Below are 21,966 nucleotides of genomic sequence, written 5' to 3' on the forward strand. Positions count from 1 at the left end.
AATATGAACATTATCATGTAGAAAAGAATTATCTTTAAACAGCAAAAAGAATATTGTATATGAAGCCACAAATATCTATGTACAGCTTGGGCTTTTTTAAATATATAATAAATAAATCCAACATATTAGCTTCCAAACTAACTTCTAGATCCTTTTGATCCTTTTTTAAAATGTTGGGTATTCTTTCCTTTCTTTTTCTTGAGGGAGCAGGGGTTGGGGAGATTGTCATTATTTCACACCATTCCTCTCCCCCCAACAATTCCTGTCACACAAAATTTTTTTAACTATTCCTTCTAAGCATAGTTGACCAAACAAATCCATGAAAAGAGTATACTGTATTTACTTTTTGTAGTTCTGATTGTTAGAAAATTTCCCCTAACATCAAACCTAAATTTGCCTTTGTGCAACTCAAACCTATTACATCTCTCAGAGGCCAAACAAAATGAGTCTTCATTCCTCTCTCAAGTGACAACCCTTCAGAGTCTGGAATGCCTCCCTGAAAGTCTTCTTTTCTCTAGACTAAACCAGAGTTTTGTATATCATAGGCTTGAGGCCTTTCTAGAATGGGAATTGTGGACATTGTTCAGTTTATTCATATTTTAAAAATTGGGCCCAAAACAAAATACAGCACTTGAGATGAGGCCTGATGAGGGGGAGTACAGCCTGGAATGGACGATGGAAGGAATCAAAGAAAGAATAAAAGATAGGAAGTAGAAATAGAAACTGATGGAAGCTAGAGAAGTTTTTTCAGACCTCCTCGTCTCTTGGCTCCCCTGCACGGTTTGGAAGCTCCTCCCACTTTCTCATCCCTGCCTTCAGAACCTAGATCTCCTTCAAGGCTTAACTGTGGTCCCAATTCCTCTATGAAGCCTCCTGCTCCCCATTGTTAGTATTTTGCCTCTAATGACTTTCTGTATTCTTAAAAGCATGCATGGGTGAGAAGATTTAGAGCCAAAATGGACCTGAACCATGGCTAGGCCAGAGTCACCTGCCCCACATTGCAAAAGTATCTTGTATCCTCAGAAGAACAGGGGCTATTTCATTCGTTCTGTGATGTGCTCAGAACCTACATAGGGCTTTGCCCTTGGGAATCAATGAATACATGTTTATCTTAACAGTAAGACTGCTGCTGTCATTTTTGAGTCAAAATAAGAGTGAAAACCATGAAGAACAGCTAGGATCACCTGGTGTGACTGCTGTTGTATTTGAGGGCAAGGAAATGTGAGCATCAGCTTTGGTTTTGGTTGGTTGGCTTGTTTTTTAACTTTGGTTTTTGATTGGACTTTTCTTCAACACATAGATCTTAAGGAAATATCACTAACTTCAGTGTCTTCAAGAACAAAGGGAAGAAAACTGATAATACAACTTTCAAAATATACCCTTTGCCCCTCATCATCAAACAAGATAATGTATATAAGGTACTTTAAAAATCTTACAGTGCCCCAAAAATGTCAGCTCCCTTGCTAGGATTATGCTGGATGGTGGGCACTGGACCCAGGGAATATTTTTTGGTACAAGAAAAGCATGGTAGTCTAGATTCTGGGAGTAATGACTAAATTCTGTTTATGAACTTGAAATCCATCAAGACTAATAAATTACATTGAATTCCTTAATGTTTGCCACCTGCCAGATATGTGCTTAATAACCATTACATGAAAACAATCTGGCCTTTGGTAGTTTACCAGGCTTATATTGCCTAGACCTGTACTATACTTTAATTATCAAGGAGAGAGGGAAGCGAACAAGCCTATAATAAGCACTCACTTAATGTTCCAGACCTTTGCCAAGCACATTACAAATATCTTATTTGATCCTTAGTACCTTGGAAGATGGGTGGGGTTATTCCCATTTAACAAATGAAGAAACTGAGGTAGATAGTCATTATGTGACTTGCCCACATCACCCAGCTGGAGTCTAGGATCAGCTTTGAATTCAGATCTTCTTGATCTGTTTCTTGGTCCATTATATACCTGTCAGGTTCTCTTACAATGACTTATGGGGCTCAATTAGAGGAAGACAGTTTTTATCTTTGTAAAAAATCTCACAATAAATTTTCTTAAACTTGTGGGGTTTTGAGAAGTATGTTGCCCTGGCATTTGATGTCATTGCATATTGAGATGTAGTCTGGAATGTAAGGGAGACAATCCCAGAATGCCATATTGACACTATGTTAATTCCCTGAATGAAAGAAAATTCTCCTGTTCTCCCTTTTGTCTATTACTAAAGTCTTCCGTTTTGCTGCTAAATTGTATTTTTGTGCCTTTAAGAAACTCTGTTTTTAGTTACTTGGAGAAGAAGACTCTTTATGTGTTCTTCATATAGTAAGGAGTAAAAGAAGTTCCTTTTTCTGTTTCAGTATTTAGGCCAATTAACATCAATTCCAGGATACCTGAATCCCTCCAGTCGAACTGAAATTTTGCATTTCATAGATAATGCAAAGGTGAGTACCATCTTACTATTTTTAAAACCTGTTTTAGCTCTTTGATTCTCCCTACTTGAAGAAGATTAATTGTTAAAATGGAAACTTTGATCTTCAGAAGAGATTTTAAAAGGTTTTGGTATAGTTCACACAATGGAGGTACTAGTTAACTGTGGTCAAATTGAAGATATGCAGTGTTGCCAAAGCTCATATGTGTTACCAATTGAACAACCCCTCGAGATCTGAACAAACTCTTTCTTTCCTTTTCCCCTAGTCCCCAACTTTTTAAAAAAATTGATGGAACTATACTACCTTTTCCTTCCCACCTCAGTCAGAAGAGGGCTTGGGGGTGACGATGGTTCTTTGATGGCCACTGGTCCCAGTAAGAATTTTTATAACTTAGCTATTTATTTCATCTTACAGCAGAAGCTCAAAGTGTATGCAGCTACTAACTTATGCTTAAAGTAACAAAGTCCTTTTCCTTAAGGGAATTTTAGGACTAAGGAAATGGGTTGACTATCCATACCATTCTGGGTATTTCCCATCTCTTCTCTCTCCCTTCCCCACCTTTCCAGAATGAGATGAAATCTTCAGTCATTTTTATGTCATCCTCCTTACATCAGGTATGTTACATACCAGTAACCTCAAGAAAAGAAACCCACAAATACACTAGAACTTATAGACCCAAATGAGTTTTATGCTTCAAAATATCCTTTTTGGGAGGCATACACATACCATGGACAGTACCATTATCATTGCTCTCAGGGCTAATTTAGTCAGCACACAGGAAAATACGTTTCTTTTTTTTGTAGTCAAATAATTATTTAACAATTCAACCATTCTAGTGTTTGCCATATGTGAGACACTGTGCTAGGAACTGATGAAACAAAGTTAGATTCATTGCAAAGCCTGCTGTCAGAGGCCTCAGTCTAATGGAGGGGAGTGTCTCTCTTGCTATCTATCCATCTGTCTCTCTCTGTCTCTGTCTCTCTCTCTCTCTCTCTCTCTCACACACACACACACACACACACACACACACACACACACACACACACACAGACACAGACACAAGTATGGACTAAAAGAAAAGGGAGAAATTATTCAGGGAAAAGACCATAAGAAATTTGAGAACAATAACTTGTCTATCCTTGTTCTCTTATTCACTAGACTTGGTCCTAAATTACTTTTCTGTTTCCAAAAAACTTACCTTCAATAGATGATATTCCATCCATTAATACTATTAAAAGCAAATGACCACAGACTCTCAAGGTAACAAGTTCAATAAAAAAATGGAAAATGAAAACTGTTTTGGCAGAATTGTTAGATTTAGGGTATTGCTTCCCTTGGGGGGAATACTTTGAAAAGAATGAAGCTCATTTGGATGTAGAGTTCTTGTATGTTTGCTGAAAAAGATCGAGTCACATGAATTTATAGTGTTACCTCTTCCATATGTAAAGTTCTTCTCTGGAGAAGAGGTTCAGATTTTTTGCCTATACCCAAGAAAGAAGAACCTCCCTTTTCTGATGGCCCATGGTTTTCTTTCAGAGGGCTCATCAGCTCCCTGGGCAGTTGACCCAGGAACATGATGCTGTGATCAGTCTCTCTGCCTACAACATAAAGCTGGTGTGGAGAGATGGAGAAGACATCATACTCAGGGTTCCCATCCATGACATTGCAGCAGTTTCCTACATCCGGGATGACTCATCACACCTAGTGGTGCTGAAAACAGGTACTTTTAGAACCAGGTTGGACAAAAACCTCCTGTTTGACCCACTATTCTTTATTCTCTCATATGCATATGAAACCTTAATGTTAAAATTACATTGACTGCTTTCATGGCACTATTTTGAGGGTTTGTTAGAATGTGAAGTCTTAGACAGTTACTAAGATAGTAATCCTATCCTTATTCATCTTATTCACATCCTGTCCTTAGCACAGTGTAAAAGTCCTCACTTAGGTACCATCCTTAAGCTGTTTGCCTTCTGCAGACTCCAGCCATTGTTTTGAATACAATTGGTATTAAAGATTAAAGAAGCTTTATTAAATAATACTTAATCAAAGTTTATGTGATACTTTGCTCATCCAGAGATCTAAATTTATATTGCTGGAAGTAACTAGACTTCTGGCCCAGTTAACTCTATGTTAGGCTGAGGTTGCCTGAAAGCTTATTTCCTTCCCAAGGGTAATATTAGAGTTGCTTTAAACTGGTAAATTTGAACCTGCTAGGCCATAACAATATCAAAGTGTACTGCTGGTGGAAGATTATCTTATAGGTTTAGAATGACATACAGTTCTGTCCTTGAGTTATTTCTTTAAAACTTGAGATTTACTGTGCATTTGGGACAGATGGACTTTGTTACAACAATTCACTTCTTGTCATACTATTTGAGCTATAAGAGCTTATATGGTCACATAAGAATAATCCAGCCCAATTTATTGATCTATCTAAGGTGAAGGCTATAAGTCTTAAACCACAAGGATAAAGTTGGAGTAGTTAGTTTATAGAGTAAGCCACTAAAGATTGAAACCCTATAATTTGACTTTTCTGTTCCTTGCATCAAATGCACTTTTCATTCTTGGCCTTTGTCTGTCATATCTTCTATGGTGAAGAAGTTTTTCAACATTCATCCATATGCACATACATATTTTTTGAGATCACCTCAATGATAAAATCCTGACCATACATGGAAATTGCCTAAAGAACAAAGGTGGCAAAAAACAAAGCAAAAGTGAGGTAGGTCTTCATCAGACATTGTTGATGAACAAAAAGTAGAAATTGTAATTAGGTTTAAGTTCCTTCATTAGTTTTGGTTCGAATGCTAATAAGCACCTATAATTACATGGATATGACAAAGCACCATCCTTAAGGAGAGAAGCTTTCTCCTTTGTAGTAAGTTATTGATTGGAACACCTTCTTGAATTCTAGAAAAGCTATTTTATTCAGTCATGAGGATTTATGAGGCCTACAGAACCACAACTAGATCTCTGCATGGGATGCTAAAGAACTTGCTTCATCAGTCAACAAGACTATTAAATGCCTGCTCTGTGTCACGTATCCTGCTGGGAGCTATGACTATATAGAACAGCCCCTGCCCTCCAAAGACCTGCACTTGAATGGGGGAGATAACGTGCTTATATGAAGATATATCCAAAGCACATTCAAGGTCCCACTGAGGGGAGGGCAAGACACAAATCCAGGGAGAACCAAGAAAGATTTCATGTAAAGGTAGCTTGGGAGCCAAGTCATAAAAGAAACCTGGGCTCCTGAGAGGGAACGAGGAGGGAGTGTTAGCCTTGGTGTGGAGGACACCAGTCACAGAAAGAGAGCAGTAACTTCGTCTCTTGGGATGTTCTGGAGAAAAACCTGTTTTGAACTGTTTGAGATCCAGTAGTTGAAAATGTGGAATTGGAACTCAGCAGACTAAGACTGGATGTCTCAATCTGGGAGCCCTGCTAGGGCTGTAGACCAGACCTCTGACATAACTGGGGTAGAGTGCTCCTTGCGGAGGAAAATTCCTCTTCTCAGAGCTGGTTTTAGAGAATTGCTCTGAGGAAAGAGGGAGACTCAGGACCTTGCCCCAGGTGAACCATATGGTGTGTAATTGAGGTAGGACTTTCATCCAGATTTTCCTGGCTCTGAAACCAGTTCTCTATCCACTCCCCAATGCTGTCTCTGGCATCTCTGCATAGAGATGATCATCAAACCTGGGAGAGCCAGTGAGGTCACCAAGTGTGAGAGACCAGAGGATGAGCCAGTAAGAGATTGAATGAGCAGAATCTCAGAACTGGAGGGGCCTCAGAGACCTTAGTCTGAACCAACCCCTGTCTGAACAGACTCTTCTAAGGAATCATTCAGACTTGACTTGAAGTCCTGTAATGCAGGAGAAACAGCTTGTATTGATGCAGCTCATTCCCCTTTTGTAAAATGTAGGGGAAAGTTTTTTTATATCCATCCTAAATTTGCCTTTAAAATGTCAACCCCTTGTTCTTAGGTGGGCCTCTGAGGCCCAAAGCATTCCAAATCTGGTTTCCCCTTCCAAGTAATCGACCTTAATGATTTTTTAAAGCCAACCATCAGATCTCCCTAAATCTTTTTTAGTCCAGGCTGAAACATCTCCAATTCCTTAAATCAAACCTCCTCACATGGTATGATCTCAAGACCCTTCACTGTCCAAATTTCTCTCATTTGGATACTCTTCTTTCTCTTTCTTTGAAAGGTAACACCCAGAATAAACACAGTACTCAGATGTCATATAACCAGGACTGTGCACAGTGTGACAGCCCCTTCAGAATTCTGAAATCTGCCACTCTTTTATGTTGTTGAAGATCACATTAGCTTTTCTTGGCTGTCATATCACACTGTTGATTTTAATTGAATTTACCATCTATTAAATTTCCAAAATTCTCCAGAGGAACTGTTAGCTAGTCTCATATTTTACATGGGAAATCAACTTTTTGAACTCACCTGTAAAATTTTATATTTATATTCATTAAATTTCATCATACTAGATTTGACTCAGTGTTAAATCCTGTTGAGATACTTCTGTGTCTTGATTTACCATCCAGGCTGTGAACTGTCCCAAATTTGTAGTTTCTAAATATCTGATAAGCATGCCATCTGTGCCCTTATTCAGGTGATAGGTAAAAAATGTTAAGCAACACAAGGGCAAGCACAGATCCCTCGAGTACTTCATGAAGACCTTCTTCCAGTCAAATGATTTGTGACTGTTCTTTGGGTCCAGTCATTCTTCTTGTTGTTCAATCATTTTAGTCGTGTCTGACTCTTCATGACCTCATTTTTTTTTTTTTTTTTTTTTTTTAGTGATTTGCCATTTCTTTCTCCAGGTCATTTTTACAGATGCAGAAACTGAGGCAAAAAGGGTTAAGTGACTTGCCTAGGGTCACCCAGCTAGTTTCTCAGGCTGGATTTGAACTTAGGGTCTTCTTGAATCTAGGCCTGGCATTCTATCCACTTCACCACCTAGTCTCCATTCAGCCAGTTCCAAATCCACTTAACCATTTGGATAGACCACACCTGTTCATCGTTTCCTCAACATGTGACACTGCCAGATTTTTTGCTAAAGTGTAGGCAAACTCTACAAATTTCCCCTCATCTCCTAGTGTCACAACACTATCTTAAAGAAAATGAAGCTAGTTTTTCAGGAGCTGCCTTTGAGGAACTTTGGCAAGCTGACTTTTTTCTGATTCCCTCTTCTATTTCTAAATGTTCACTTAATAGCTCTTGTTTTTTAGAATTTTTGAGGAATCTAACTCAAGTTATTGGTTATTTTGCAGGTTCTCTTTCTTGAAAATTAAGTGAACATTTGCCCTTCTTTCAGTCTTGTAGTACTTCTCTCTCTGGGTTCTTTCAGAAGTCCCTGACTCTCCCTGGCTCTGAGAAGCCTGGAATGAGGTTTGTCTGGGTCTTGCTTCAGAATCATCAGAGGCAGTCAGGTGTTCTTCTCTCTCTCGACTTTTTTTGGCTATTTATAGTCTGTTTTTTTTTTTTTTTTTTTTTTTTTGGTTTTTGCTAGGCATTGGGGTTAAGTGGCTTGCCCAAGGCCACACAGCTAGGTAATTATTAAGTGTCTGAGATCGGATTTGAACCCAGGTACTCCTGACTCCAGGGCCGGTGCTCTATCCATTGCACCACCTAGCCACCCCAAGTCTGTCCTTTTATAAAATAAAAGTGGACCTTCTGCCTTTTAAAAAAACTTTGGTATTACACAATTCATGCCAAGTATGAGATCAACCCCTTACTTGAGTCTTTTTTTTTTTTTTTACCCAATATGAGTTTTTTAAATCTTTAATTTTGTTGTTCTTAGCATTTCTGGACATCATGAGTTCATGCCAAGCTTTAGCATTCCTACTACAAATTTGACAGGATTGTACCACAATTTTAAATGGATTCTCTATGACCTGCCCTTCTTTCCATCTTTTGTTTGTCTTTTAAATTGGTCTCTTTAGACAGCTCCTTCTTTTTTCTTCTCCTTTGAAATAATTCTCCTAATATCTTCAGAGTTTCATTCTCAAAAGCTTGCTATCTGTCTGGGCTAACTTCCTATGGGGAATTTTAGTCGATAGGACCTGATCTACCCATCTTCTGAATTTTGTTCTCCAGAGTCCAGGGTACCAGCTTTCTTCTCCTCTTTTATTGGCCCTTCTAGAATGGAAGCATCACCAATTTAGCACCAGATCCTTTTTCTCTGTAAGGCTCAGCTCTGGGATAGCAATTTGCTTTTCTTGCTTCTAACTTTCATTCCAGTTGGGCCACAGAGGATGTTATTTTTTGTTAATTTTGTGGTTTTTTTTTTAATCAGGGGAGGGAGGTAATGACCCAGCTTTGTCTACATCTAGGTAGTTTGTTTAGGAACCCTTGGTTCTGGGCTCTCTTTCTTGTTCCGTTCCTGCTTCTGCTGCTGGTTCTACCTGAGCTTCCAAGAGAGGAATCAGCTTTTTTCTTGTACCTGGTTCCCACTTTCAATTCAGGTCAATTGCATCTTTAGTCTTGTTTCTGATAAAATGCAAATAAACTCTTTGTACAGTGGGTATATAATAAATGTTTGTTGAATTGAATTGAATTGCTCCCCTTTCACTGATCATCGGTAATGATAATAATAATTATATAAAATTTAAATATTTAAAGTTTGCAAGCACTTTAAGACATTTTATTTGAACCTCTCAGAAACTCCATTATTATCTATTTTATAGCTGAGAAATCACTTCCCTTTTCAAGAAATTTCACTGAATTCCCTACTTCCTGCAGAATAAAATACAAATTCTTCTGTCATATCAAGTTCTTCACAATCTAGCTCTACACAAAGGCATTAGACATACAGTCTGTCCTTGGAGCCCAAACCAGTCTAAACCGTATCCTGTAAATATTTAACAAAATAAATAAAAATACAATAAAATGTGGATCATGTTAATATACTATTATCTAAGTCAGTCTGAGGCCCATAGGATCCTTGTGTACAGTTGGTTCAACTCCCCTGCTGTGGGCCATCTTTCCAGGGGATGACAAGTGACTCCCCCCCATTGTAAGCAACATTGGCTGTTTTTTGTCCACTTTGATACAACCTTGCATGGGCTGTTGTCCAAGACTGGGATGCGCTTTCTCCTCTGCCACCTCTTGGAATGTCTAGCTCCCTTAAAGATTTAACTTAGCTCTTCCAAGAAGTGTATATCGTATACTCACTTATTTGTATCTTCTCACTTGGCATTTTGTGTTGGTTTTCCAGTCTGTGGTCCCACAAGACCTCAGAACTAGTTCTGGATGTCCTTCTCAGGGGAGTGCGTATGTCTTTATTTTCCCACCCTTTTCAGTTTCAGTAATCATAGACATTTGTATGTTCTCAGCTCAGGACCCTGGAATCTCTCCCAGCCAGAGCCTGTGTGCAGAAGGCTCCAAAACCCTCACCTCGGGCTCCCTGTCTGAAAGCGGAGTGGGACCTGTTGAGGCATGCTGCTTGGTAATCCTGGCAACAGAGAACAAAGTAAGCTGGGAGCGAGAAGGAGGACCTCCCTCGGCCCCTCCCTGAGACGTGGACAGTCATCATTAGAAAGGTCTATCCCAGGGCGCCCTATTGAGCGCTTGGCTATCCTCTTTCCTGTCTCAGACCTGTGTGTCTTGTCCATTGTGGGCTGGAGGATGCAGCCGCCTTCTCCAGGGGTCTGCCTGATCATATCCCATACTAACTCATTGAAAGGGAAGACTGTGTAAAAGGAGAGAAGCAGCTTTATTCAGGAAGCTCTCCATTTAGTCAGTGACTTTTCTGGCAGACTCTGAGATAAGGGAGATGCCATATTACTTTTTCTGAAAACCTAAGACTATTTTGCCCCCTTGTGACTTGTATGCATTCTTTCCTTTTTTTTTTTTTCTTATTTTTCTTTTTCATCCCTTCTACCTCCCTACACTTTTCCTTCTCTTGCCTGTGATGTAGAAGGAAAAGGCTGGAAGTCTAAAAATCTAAATTCTGATCCCTACAACTAGCTGACCTCAAGCAAGTCACTAAACCATTCCATTCTTCCATTTTCATATCATAAGAGGGAGGAGAATGACTACCCTCTCTTTTTCTAAAACTGGGTTGTTGCAATGACCAGATGGGAGGAGATTAAGGTGCTTTTGCAAATGTCTATTTTGCAAATTACTATTTTCAGCAAGGTGATGATGGGATGAGTAGTGGACTATCAGGGTTGTTGTTTTGAGGAGAGCTTAGTTCTAAACCAAACCAGTCCCTTCCTTCAAACTTCCTGGCTCAGGGCTTTATCCTCCACAATGCTGGGGGAAATTCAGTCTTTAGTTTAAGCCTAAGGTGGAGTGTGATTTGATTCCTACTCACAGTGACCCCTGCCGGCCGCCAAAGCCTGAAAAATACAACAGAGCTACTGAAAGCCAGAGTTTCTGATGAAAAATCAAATCAACTTAGCACATTTATTAACGAGTCCTACAGAGAAGGATAAAGCATGATTCTCATCCTAAGGGAGTTAGCAATCTAACGGTCAATGAGACATAAAAATGTGAAAAGTGTGAAATGGCAATAAAAAATTCAAGAAGTTTAAAACATTAGTAGGTGAGTTATCAGAAAACAGATTAATCAGACAACTATTATGTTGATGTTAATCTACACGAGCATAGCCCTTTAGGAAGGCTGCCTTTAGGAGGTAACAAAAGAGCTGCTCCAAAAGTAGTGGGCAGGATTAGGAGGAGAAGGTGGGCAACCAGATTTATGAACAAACCGTGTAAAGCTCAGTTAACAGAAGGGGTATTCAGAGAACAGTAAGCATATCTGTTTGGCTGGAATGGAGAGAGGGAATTGGAAAGGTGTATTAAGGCCAGGCTAGAGAAGGCCTTGAATGTCAGACCTGAAGGCACCTGGGGGGAAGCAAGGCCATGGCAGAATCAAAGTAGTATGTGAATTAGGCTGGTAGCCAAGCAGACATCACTTCCCATTGTCTGCATGTGGTATGCAGCCTGTTTCACTATCTAGAAATTGGGAAGGGGGTGGTTTGGGAAAAAAAGCCAAATGAAGTAACTCTCCCTGCCCTGGTTCTAGGTGGCTGCAGAAGAACTCTGCTCCCTGCTCAGCCAGGTCTTCCAGATTGTTTACACAGAGTCCACCATAGACTTCTTAGACCGAGCAATATTTGATGGGGCCTCCACACCCACACGCCAACTCTCCCTGCACAGCGGTAAGTAGCAGTGGGGTCTGAAAACTGCCATTGGATTTTTCTGTTTTGAGGACTTTTCATTGTGACTGGGACTTGACTGTTGTAAATGAGTCTTCCCTATTCCCATTCAGACCCTGAAACTACCTGTTTTAGCACTTCACAAGATTGACCCTCTATTATTGATCTCTGGTTTGTTGAATGAAGGACACTAGCTAAAGAGAAGCAAGACTATCTGATTGTGTTTCTTAAGGAAACACTCTTAGCCTGGTGGGATTCATCAAGCCTATTCAGGAACTTGAGTTGAAAGAATGAATGGCACTTACCCTAGAGATACAGAGACAAAGGGATACAGCTCTTCACAGTAGAAGTCTTCCCTCAGAAGGCTGGGAGGCAGGGGGTTATCTCTCCCATTCTGGCAGCAATTGTCCCTGTATTGTTCTGATGATTGCTCTCTGTCTGGGGATACACAGCTAGGAGGATTTGCCTACCAGGGGCTGAGCCCTCCTCTCATTCTCCCTCCTTTCTCAAAGTGTTCTTTACCAGTCTCACACTCTTAGCCAGACCACTAGACAGCCTCCTAGATGATTAGGTGCCAAGGTACTAGGTGATAGAAATGAAGTACAGCTTCAACTCTGTTGACAAGCATTCACTTTGTTTCTACTTCATAAAAAAGTTGTAGGGGGGGTCGGCTAGGTGGCTCAGTGGATAGAGCACCAGCCCTGGAGTCAGGAGTACCTGAGTTCAAATCCGGCCTCAGACACTTAATAATTACTTAGCTGTGTGGCCTTGGACAAGCCACTTAACCCCATTTGCCTTGCAAAAATCCTAAAAAAAAGTTGTAGGATGTACATTTCTATCCTTGAATTTTGGGGGGATGCTACCCAGGAAGGAGCTCACTGGGTCAAAAGACATGAACAGTATAGAGAGTTTTCCTGCATCATCACAAATTGTTTTTTAGAATGGTTGGACTAAATCTCAACTCCGTCAGGAATCATCTTTACCAACTTGGTAAGGGTGAGGTGAAATCTTAAGAGTTTTTTTATTTAAATTTTTCTTACTATTAGTGATTTGGAACTTTTTTCATATGATCCTGAATTTTACTTTTGAAAATTCTCTATCTTATGACAACTAATCTACTGGGGAATGATTCAGTCTTGTATTTATATGACTTATTTACATAGATTGAATGTCAGACTTTTTTCCAAGATCTTTAATGCAAAGGTATTTTCCCCCTCACTCAATATTATATTTTCATTCTGTTTATTCTGGTGGTATTGATTTTGTTAGTAAAAAAAAAAAATTTTTTTAAAGAAACCTTATACAGTAAAAACCGAGTGTTTTGTTTTTATAATTGTAGTTTGGTTATTAATTTGTTTGTGTGATGTGATGTTTTATAATCAGATCACTTAATCATTTAGATTATGTTACATGATACCTATCTGATTTCATTTTCTGCCACGTTCCCTTCCATTTTTCCCATCATTTATTGTTGAATAGTACCACAGTAATTAGATTTCTTGGTTTTATTAAATATTGTGTTATTGAGGTCATTACTGGATCTATCTAGTGTATTGGATTAATTATTTCAGGGCTGTCATCTAGAGGGGAAAAGATAGAAGGAAATGTAGAGTCAGTGTAAGATCAAGATATCTATCTTTTATTGAATTAGCAAAAAACAAGGGGTCTCTTGGAATTTCTTCAAGGAAGTTCAAGATTTCTGACCTATTTTCCTTCTCCAAATGCCAGGAAGCTATAAAAAACTAGAGCTTTGTTTTTATTTTTATTGTTTTCATATAAATTGGTAACTTACCAAGAGGACTTAGGACTTAAAAATTCTGAACTCTGATTTAGTTTTCATTCTGAATTACTGATATTCCTGAATTCTGAGATCACTGAAATTCCTAATAAGGTAATTTTTAGTGAATTTCTTCCCTTTGTCCAAATTCTTTTATAACTTTATCTTAGCCTTTCTCCTCAAATTCACTCATGTTTCCATACATACATACATACATTGTTCATGCTGTTTCTCCTACCCATACTCTATGTCCCTTTACTGAAGTTCCAATCAAGAGAGAGCTCAGCTCTCCTTGAAGTTTAACCCGGTTATTATTATCTGTGATATTTTTTCTGGTTGCCAAGCAATAGATACGCTGAGGACATAAATACAAAAGTGAAAGGGTCCCTGCCCTCCAGCAGCTTCTGTTTTGTCATGTTCACATAAGAATATGTTTGGAATAAATAGGGCGGCTAGGTGGCGAAGTGGATAGAGCACTGGCCTTGGAGTCAGGAGTACCTGAGTTCAAATGCGGCCTCAGGCACTTAATAATTACCTAGCTGTGTGGCCTTGGGCAAGCTACTTAACCCCGTTTGCCTTGCAAAAACTTTAAAAAAAAATAGATGGAAGGTAATTATGAAAAGGAGGATACTTTTCAGGGAGTCTTCAGGAAAACTTAGAGATTTTAAGAGGAAAAAGCAAGGTAGGAGGACATTCTCAGAATGGAAATAAAGTGTGAGGTCTGAGAAACAGTAAGAAGAATATGAAGAAGACTTATTTATAAGAGTGAAAATGTAGCTAGTGCTCTATTGGTGAAGTTGTGAACTGGTCCAACCATTTTGGAGAACAATCTGGAATTACAGTCAAAGGGCTAGAAAACTGTGTTGTATATCCTTTGACCCACAATACCACTTACTAGACCTGTATCCCACAGAGATCAAAGGAAAAGATAAATGTGCAAAAATATTTATAGTTTGCAGGGGTCCAGCCACCGCGAGGTCCTTTGAACCTGACAGGAGGGATAGAGTTGGCGAAATGAGTTGAGTCAACAAGGGGGTAAAGGCAGGAGCAGGTTGACTGACTGTCAGCTGTTTGGATTTATTTTTATAGTCTCGAAATCATGTATGTTTCAAGCAAGCTAAGATCATTTCCTTGGTTACCAAAGTGTACAATTTTCATCATCAATCATATAATTCATGTGGTTACAAATTTTAATCATGTGATTACAAGTTTAATTAATAATCATATAGTTAATTGATTTCTTATCCCTACTCAAAACATGATGACCTCAACCTGTCTGTTACCTTATTTATTACTACATTGTATAATTGTTAATTCATTTAAAGTTATTAATTAAGCAATTCTTTTAATGGAAAGTTTTTTATATTTTCTGTGTAAGTAATGTTTTTCGATACACTTCCTTAACAATCTATAGTGAGGATCTTTATGCTTGTCCACCCATCTGTTAACTCTTACAATAACCAATTTTTCTTTCTGGCCTTGTTGGTAGAAACAGTAGTTTCTGTGACTTTTTTATTCTTTCCCATGAAACTAAGGCTGCAGGAGTTCACATATTGGTCACCTGTACTAACTATTTTTCTCACCATCTTTTTCATATATTCTTGTGTATGGTGGGGGGGGCGAAACTATTAATTTCCCTGGAATTCTATCTGACCCATCTTGTATCTGTATTCCCTGTATATATTCTGACATTTCCTTGGAATTCCCAATGTTGGGTTTTCCAGAGATTTCATAATTTTGCAGCTTTTTGTATGCCTTAGGGAGAGGCAGTCCTGTTAAATTTGGACAGAGTTTACAATCTGTTTTATTCAAGGAATTTTTCTGAAATCCTTTATAGTCATTCCACTATTAGGGTGAGTTGGGGGGGAAATCTCTATATATATAGAAGAAGGAAATGTTTTTCTATCAGGCAGTGTGACTGCCTTGAGTCTTCTTGCTGCGACTGTGTCAAACAGCTTAGACACCCTGGCTCCCAACAATAGTTGCTTCTTTTGTGGTGGCACAGAACTAGAGATTGAGTGTATGCCCATCAATTGGGGAATGACTTGATAAGTTGTGATACATAATTGTGAAAGAATGCTATTGTGCTATCAGAAATAGTGAGTAGAATTGTTTCAGAAAACCCAGGGAGACTTATTTGAATTGATGCAAAGTGAAGTGAGCAGAACCTGAAGACCGTTCACAGTAACATCCATAATCCTGATCAATTGTGAAAGATTTAGCTACTCTAATCAAAATAGTGACCCAAGGGGCAGCTAGGTGGCACAGTGGATAGAGCACCAGCCCTGGAGTCAGGAGTACCTGAGTTCAAATTTGGCCTCAGACACTTAATAATTACCTAGCTGTGTGGCCTTGGGCAAGCCATTTAACCCCATTTGCTTTGCAAAAACCTAAAAAAAAAACCCCAAAACAAAACAGTGATCCAAGACAATTCCAAAGGAATCCATGATGAAAAATGCAATCCATCTCCAGAGAGAGACATCTGATGAATTCTGAGTACAGATTGAAGCATACTTTTTTCATTTTCTTTATTTTTCTTGTTCTTTTGTCAGTATGGCTATAATATGGAAATGTTTTGCATTGACTTCACATCATCAAAAGATATATTGCCCTCTCAATGGTTTGGAGAGGGGCTGTAGGAAAGGAGAGCTTAGAACTCAAATAGACACTCAATAAATATTTGTTGAAATCAGGTCAACAGAACTTTATTACCCATAGGCGCTTTGCTAGACCTAGAAGCTACAAAGCCAAAAATGAAATAGCCACTTCCAGGGAGCGATTAGGTGGTACAGTGGATAAAGCACTGGCCCTGGAGTCAGGAGTACCTGAGTTCAAATATGGCCTCAGACACTTAATAATTACCTAGCTGTGTGGCCTTGGACAATCCACTTAACCCCATTGCCTAGCAAAAAAAAAAAAGAAAAAAGAAATAAAATTTTAAAAAATAAAAAAAAAAGAAATAGCCACTTCCATCCAGGAGCTTACTTGCTTATAGTCTATTGGATGGGTTGGACATCCCATGTGTGCAGGTCAGTAGATTCAAGGTAGCAAGGAGGAAGAGAAAAGAAGAGATGGAGCCAGGACAGGCAGCCCAAAGATGGCCCACCAGTCTCTTTTGTCTTTACTGCTGTGTCTCCTTAGCATGAGGCATGAAGTATTCATTCATCTAGGACTTAGTGACAACTTGAAAAGTAGGTACTCACACTTGTCTTTAAAAGTTTATACTCACTTTCCTTGCAGATGACTCTTCTACAAAAGTGGACATGAAAGAAGCCTATGAAAGTGAAGCGAGCCCTTTGTGAGTAGATATTTTACCCTGAAACCTATTGTAGTGAAGTGAGATCAGGCCAAGACCATGTAGATATGGGGTGGCTATCTAGTGATAGCCATCTCACCCCATTTCCTTTCAGTTCAAGGTTGTTGCCTAAAACATTCTTCCTTTCCCAAACATTCTCCTGATACATTGTTGGTTGAATGAATGTAGGGGAGAATTTCACTAATAACCTACATCATGTGCAATCTTTCATGTCCAAAGAGGATCTCACTCATCTACTGTTATTAGGATATCTATACCTGTATCCAAGAGCAGAGATATCTTCTACCCAATCTGTCCCCACTCCTATATGCAGATTCTTATCAAAGGCACTATGGGCATTCAACCAGGAATGTACCTAACTGAATAGTTGTCTTTCCCTATCATCATCCTTAAAAGTTAGGCATGTCACAAAGCCCCTTATGTCTCTAGTGTATAGTCATTCCAACTCTTTGTGAATCCAAGGCTGCAGCTTATGAATAGCAATGATACCCTGAATGAAGTGCCCTTTGGGTTGACACAACTCACCAAGCTGCTGAGAAATAAGGCTCAGTGGTGTGTGACCCCTCCCTTGAGCCTTATGTCTCCATTTCTACCTGCTGGACACATCTATTTAGAGTCTCAGCAGCATTTCACGCTAACCACCTGCACAAAACTGACCTCAGCATCTGATGTGCAGAGCCTGCCCTTCTTCCCAAATTCCTTGTGCATTTATCAGAACCCTTCACCTAGTCATGCAGCTGCATATGTCACCTGCGCCTCTTCCCTCCCCCTTGTCCCCATCACCAGTGAGTTGTTGTACATACAAATAATTATAATTCAAGGTAAATCAAAAAGGGAGAACTGACTACTAGGGGACAGCAAAAGGAAGTGACAAAGAAAGCAAGAATTCTGAGAGGCAGAGCCAAGGAGGCAGAAGATGGAGGGGAGAGCTGGGGAAAGAACAAATTGTCTGTTTTAATTGGAACATAGATTGTTTATGAAAGGTAGCAGGGGGGCGGTTAGGTGGCATAGTGGATAAAGCACCAGCCCTGGAGTCAGGAGTACCTGGGTTCAAATGTGGTCTCAGACACTTAATAATTACCTAGCTGTGTGGCCCTAGGCAAGTCACTTAACCCCATTTGCCTTACAAAAACCTTTAAAAAAAAGGTAGCAGGAAGAATTCAGTCTAAAAAGGTAAGTAGATCCAGATTGTAGAGGGTGTTAAGGGCCAGGCAAAGGAGTTGTCTTTGTGTCTCTTAGACAATGGGAGCTCCATTTTTGAACATGGTCAGACCTGTCTTTGGGCCAGAAGATGGTGAGGATCTGAATGGGCTGGCTGTGGCCACATGCTGGAGAGGAGAGCATTGATGCCAAAGTGGGAACACAGCCCAAAGGCTTGGCTTCCACAGTTGTCCTCTTCAAACCCAAGTTCTCTTTCTGGGGTTTAAGGCTGTCCCAGGATGACTCCCTTCTTATTTTTACTCAGCCCTTCTTCACACATCCATTCCAGCCATGCTAGGCACCCTGCTCTTGCCCAGCCTCACCCTTGCCCTCTTCATCCTCAGGGCATTCACCTAGACCATTCCCCCATGCTGGCAATGAGCTCCTGCTTCTCTGCCTGGTGACACCTTCCTTCTTTCAAGGCCCAGAGCAGCTGCCTACTTCCTCTCTGCAATCCTACACAGGAATATTCATAGCTTAGTTTTGCTTACCTAACTTTTTTCACGTTTCTAACTGAAGGCTCTGACACAGTGCCTTTCAAAGGACTTTAATAAATGTTTGTGGAGTTTAATCAGCTCATTAAACACCAACCTGCTCACATACTTATATTCTTACTGTTTCAGCTTGTTTTTGAAATTGCCAGATACAGGTGGCACCTCATCCTCTTCCTTCACACAGCCGTCTCCTCACATCAAAACAGTCAGCGAGAGTGAACTGAGCACCACAGCCTCTGAACTCCTGCAGGATTACATGATGACGGTGGGCTGTCCTCCTCCCCATTTACTGCTTCCCAGTGCTCCCCAGGGCAGCCTGGCTAATGCTTTATCACCCTGGAGTTCAGATAGAAGATGCAATCAAAGTAAACACTGGGAGTGTCAAAAGGAAGCTTAAAGCCCTCATTGGTCTTGTCTTCTGAGATGCAGGGCCCAGGGGTTAGGGTGTGAGATGCTCCAAGCTCGGATATTATGGGCCCTGGAACTTCAGAGAGCAGAGCTTCTTCACAGAGGGCATTGTGGGATAACTTGAAGGATGGGAAACAGAGTTAATAAAAAAAGTAGATAAAATTAGCTAGAACAAACACTGCACATGAGAAGGCTTTTATTCTGAAGCCCACTCCCCTATGACAACTGAAGCAGGGTCCTTGCCCCTTTTTAATGTAAGGGTAAAATGGTTACTTAGGGCAAGTACCCAGTCATTCCCTAGATTGCTTATTTCATTCATTTTACTAATCAATTAATGAGAAACCATATGTATTGGGGGGGGGGGGAGTGGGGTAGAGGGAACTGGAGGGACTGGTCACATTTTGGCATTTCAGTATTTGTAAGGCTCGTCTACCTGTCAGTTTATAGTTGATCAGGGAAGTCTGAGGTCTTGGTATTGACTTTTATCTGAAGATTCAAAGAAGCCGGCCTCTCAGGGCTTGGTGGATGGCTTGTCACCTCTCCCACTCCTAACTCTCACTTTACTTCTTTACTCAGCATGCTGAAAGAAAAACAGACATTGAAAGATTTCTTCTCCCAAAGACATATAATGCAGGCATCAAAAGCAGGAACTAAGGATAGAAAAATCATGGTTGTTTTGATACAAGATTAAAGGGAAATAGCAGTGAATACAGAAACAATATGTTGAGAATTTAATAATACCTAAATTACCCATTAATTTCTCCTTTTTCCATGGTTGATCTTGGGCAGTATCTTCTGTGGATCTCAAATTCCTCCTGATCTAGATCTATGTGCCTATGATTCTGAGAACCTTTTCTGTTAGCAAGTACCCCAAACTCATTTCTTTTGACTTGTGTGTTCTCACTATTTTTTTTTATAGAAATAATTGGTCATTCTCATTGGTCCTGATAAAAATTCCAATACCTCCTACAAAATGATTCACTCAAATGGGAAGCCAAGCCTCTGGCATTCTCCAGCTCTGCTGTGAAGCAAGGCCCCTGTCCTGGGGTCCTACTTGGTTAGCCAACGAAACTTTGAGGCATAAGAAAGGGGGCTAGAGAAATTGGCGCCATCCCCTGCCAGAAAAGGGGGAGAACACTTAGGAACAACTTTGCAGTGACAGGAGTGAATGAAAAAACATGTGCTTAACACTTGGTCCAAATTTGGGAGCTTTTGCCTCTTTAATTGCCATATTTTGTCCTGGTCTGACAGTGACCCAGATTTTCCTTTGGTCTCTTGCTGCAGTTTACAAATAGTACAGTTATGAGGTGAGGAAAAAGGGAGAGGAAAATTGGGGTCATTCTTGAGACATTCTGAGGCTCTGGGCCACAAGTTCAGTTCTTTCTCTGATAAAAAGTGTACAGAACTTGAATGATGTCAGACCTAAAGTTGCCTCTTCTTTGCTTCATAATCCACTTGGCAGAAGGTTTTTCTTCATTTCCAAACTTATCCCTAATGGTCACAGTGTTGGCAAGGGTTCCAGGGATGCTTAATTGGTGGATCACAAGTATGGTTCCTTCTCTCACATGATAATAATGGCGCTGGTCTTTGGTTATCTTCTCTTGATAGCTGAGAACCAAGTTGTCATCCCAGGAGATCCAACAGTTTGCCATGCTGCTGCATGAGTACCGCAACGGGGCCTCCATTCATGAGTTCTGCATCAACCTGCGGCAACTTTATGGAGACAGCAGGAAGTTCCTGTTGCTAGGTAAGCTGGAAAGATAGAGAGAGAGAGAGAGAGAGAGAGAGAGAGAGAGAGAGAGAGAGAGAGAGAGAGTGTGTGTGTGTGTTCTCATGGCCCTGCCTAGCCTTATTCAAAGAAGCAAGAAAGTTGGTCATTGAGCCATGAATTTTTCAGCATTAGCAATTCATGAAAAGGCTTCAGAGGTTGCAAAGAGGAAGCTTCTTGGGGGGCTATGGAGATTGTAACTCAATCCAACATGTGTCTATTTTTTCTCTTAACCAGTCTTGGCGATGGGATAGAATCACTTCTGTGGGATGAGGGTCCCTGTAGCTAAGCCTGGGAAATGTCTTGAACCTCCTTTGTGGGGCCAGCTGTCTTCAAAATGGGTGAAAACAAAGGCAGAAAATCCTCCCTGGACTTGGCAATATATTTTCCTCCCAAACTCAAAAGATGCTTTTCATTTCTTTAACACTTTTAACTTTCCAAACATATTTTTTCATTTAGTCTCCATAACACTTCTAGGAGGGACTCAGGGTAGACATCTAATAACCTACTTTATAGATGAGAAAACTGAGGCTCAGAGACTTGAGTGTGGCTGAAGGCCACAGAGTTCATCTTTTTTCTGATTAGGTTTGAAAGCTATCTGCATCTCAGAACTCTCAACCTGCTCTTTCTACTGATTTGTCTCAAAGAATATTATTATGACATAATATTTGACTTCAGATAGGATTGCCTCCCCAAACCATGCTATTTTGTAATCAAGTCATGGTCAGATTGGTCCAGTTATTTGTTACTGTTTCTCAGTAGTTAGAAATTAACGTCTTTCAGTAGAAATAAGAAGTATTGCTCCAGATTTGAAGCCTTAGGCTTGAGTCCCAGTCCCACCACTTACAAATTCAGTAATAATCCTGTGCAAGTCACTTAATCTCTCCTTTTCCTATCCTGTGAAATGGAGATATACTGGAGAGGGACTTAACGACTGACTGCCCATCTAGTCCCAAGAGCCTTGCTAAGTTCAGCAAGGTTCATCTCCAGAGGTTAGTCACTGGCAACCATCGCCATCTCACAGAGCCAAGCACAGTCTGCTGGAGAGCAGTGGAAAGCACATCCCTCAGCTCCATGGAGTGTGGGAGAGTCACTGCTAGTGGGACTGCCCAGATGCATTCAGAGACATGGGCCTCTGACATCTCAGGGGTAGGGCAGTAGCCAGTGGCAGAGGGGTGAGTTCCCCAAGCCAGAGGATGGCTCCAGTCAGTAAAGCTATACATGTGAGCACTCTCAGGCTTGGCACCCTCCATTGGTTTTCTTCCAAGTGTATATTGGGGGGGGGTGATGGGATTCTTTGCCCCACTCTAGTCTCACCAATTCTAGCCTGACGTTTTGATTGGGGTCCAAGGCTCCCCAGACCACATCCTCTGTCAGACATCTGGGGCATTTCCA

General features: G+C 40.3%; 1 protein-coding gene across 2 annotated transcripts in view; it reads left to right on the forward strand.

Moving 5' to 3' along the window:
• Positions 1 to 21,966, forward strand: part of CCM2 (CCM2 scaffold protein) — a 112,346-nt gene that overhangs the window by 84,199 nt on the left and 6,181 nt on the right. For both annotated transcript variants that reach the window (XM_074198219.1, XM_074198220.1), the window contains exons 3-9: positions 2,357 to 2,440; positions 3,965 to 4,148; positions 9,779 to 9,915; positions 11,476 to 11,611; positions 16,626 to 16,683; positions 18,525 to 18,660; positions 20,412 to 20,550. In XM_074198219.1, coding sequence (XP_074054320.1) covers positions 2,357 to 2,440; positions 3,965 to 4,148; positions 9,779 to 9,915; positions 11,476 to 11,611; positions 16,626 to 16,683; positions 18,525 to 18,660; positions 20,412 to 20,550 — 874 coding nt within the window. The remainder of the gene's footprint in view (positions 1 to 2,356; positions 2,441 to 3,964; positions 4,149 to 9,778; positions 9,916 to 11,475; positions 11,612 to 16,625; positions 16,684 to 18,524; positions 18,661 to 20,411; positions 20,551 to 21,966) is intronic.

The sequence above is a fragment of the Macrotis lagotis genome, chromosome 8 (genome assembly GCF_037893015.1).
Source record: "Macrotis lagotis isolate mMagLag1 chromosome 8, bilby.v1.9.chrom.fasta, whole genome shotgun sequence".
Taxonomy (NCBI): domain Eukaryota; kingdom Metazoa; phylum Chordata; class Mammalia; order Peramelemorphia; family Peramelidae; genus Macrotis; species Macrotis lagotis.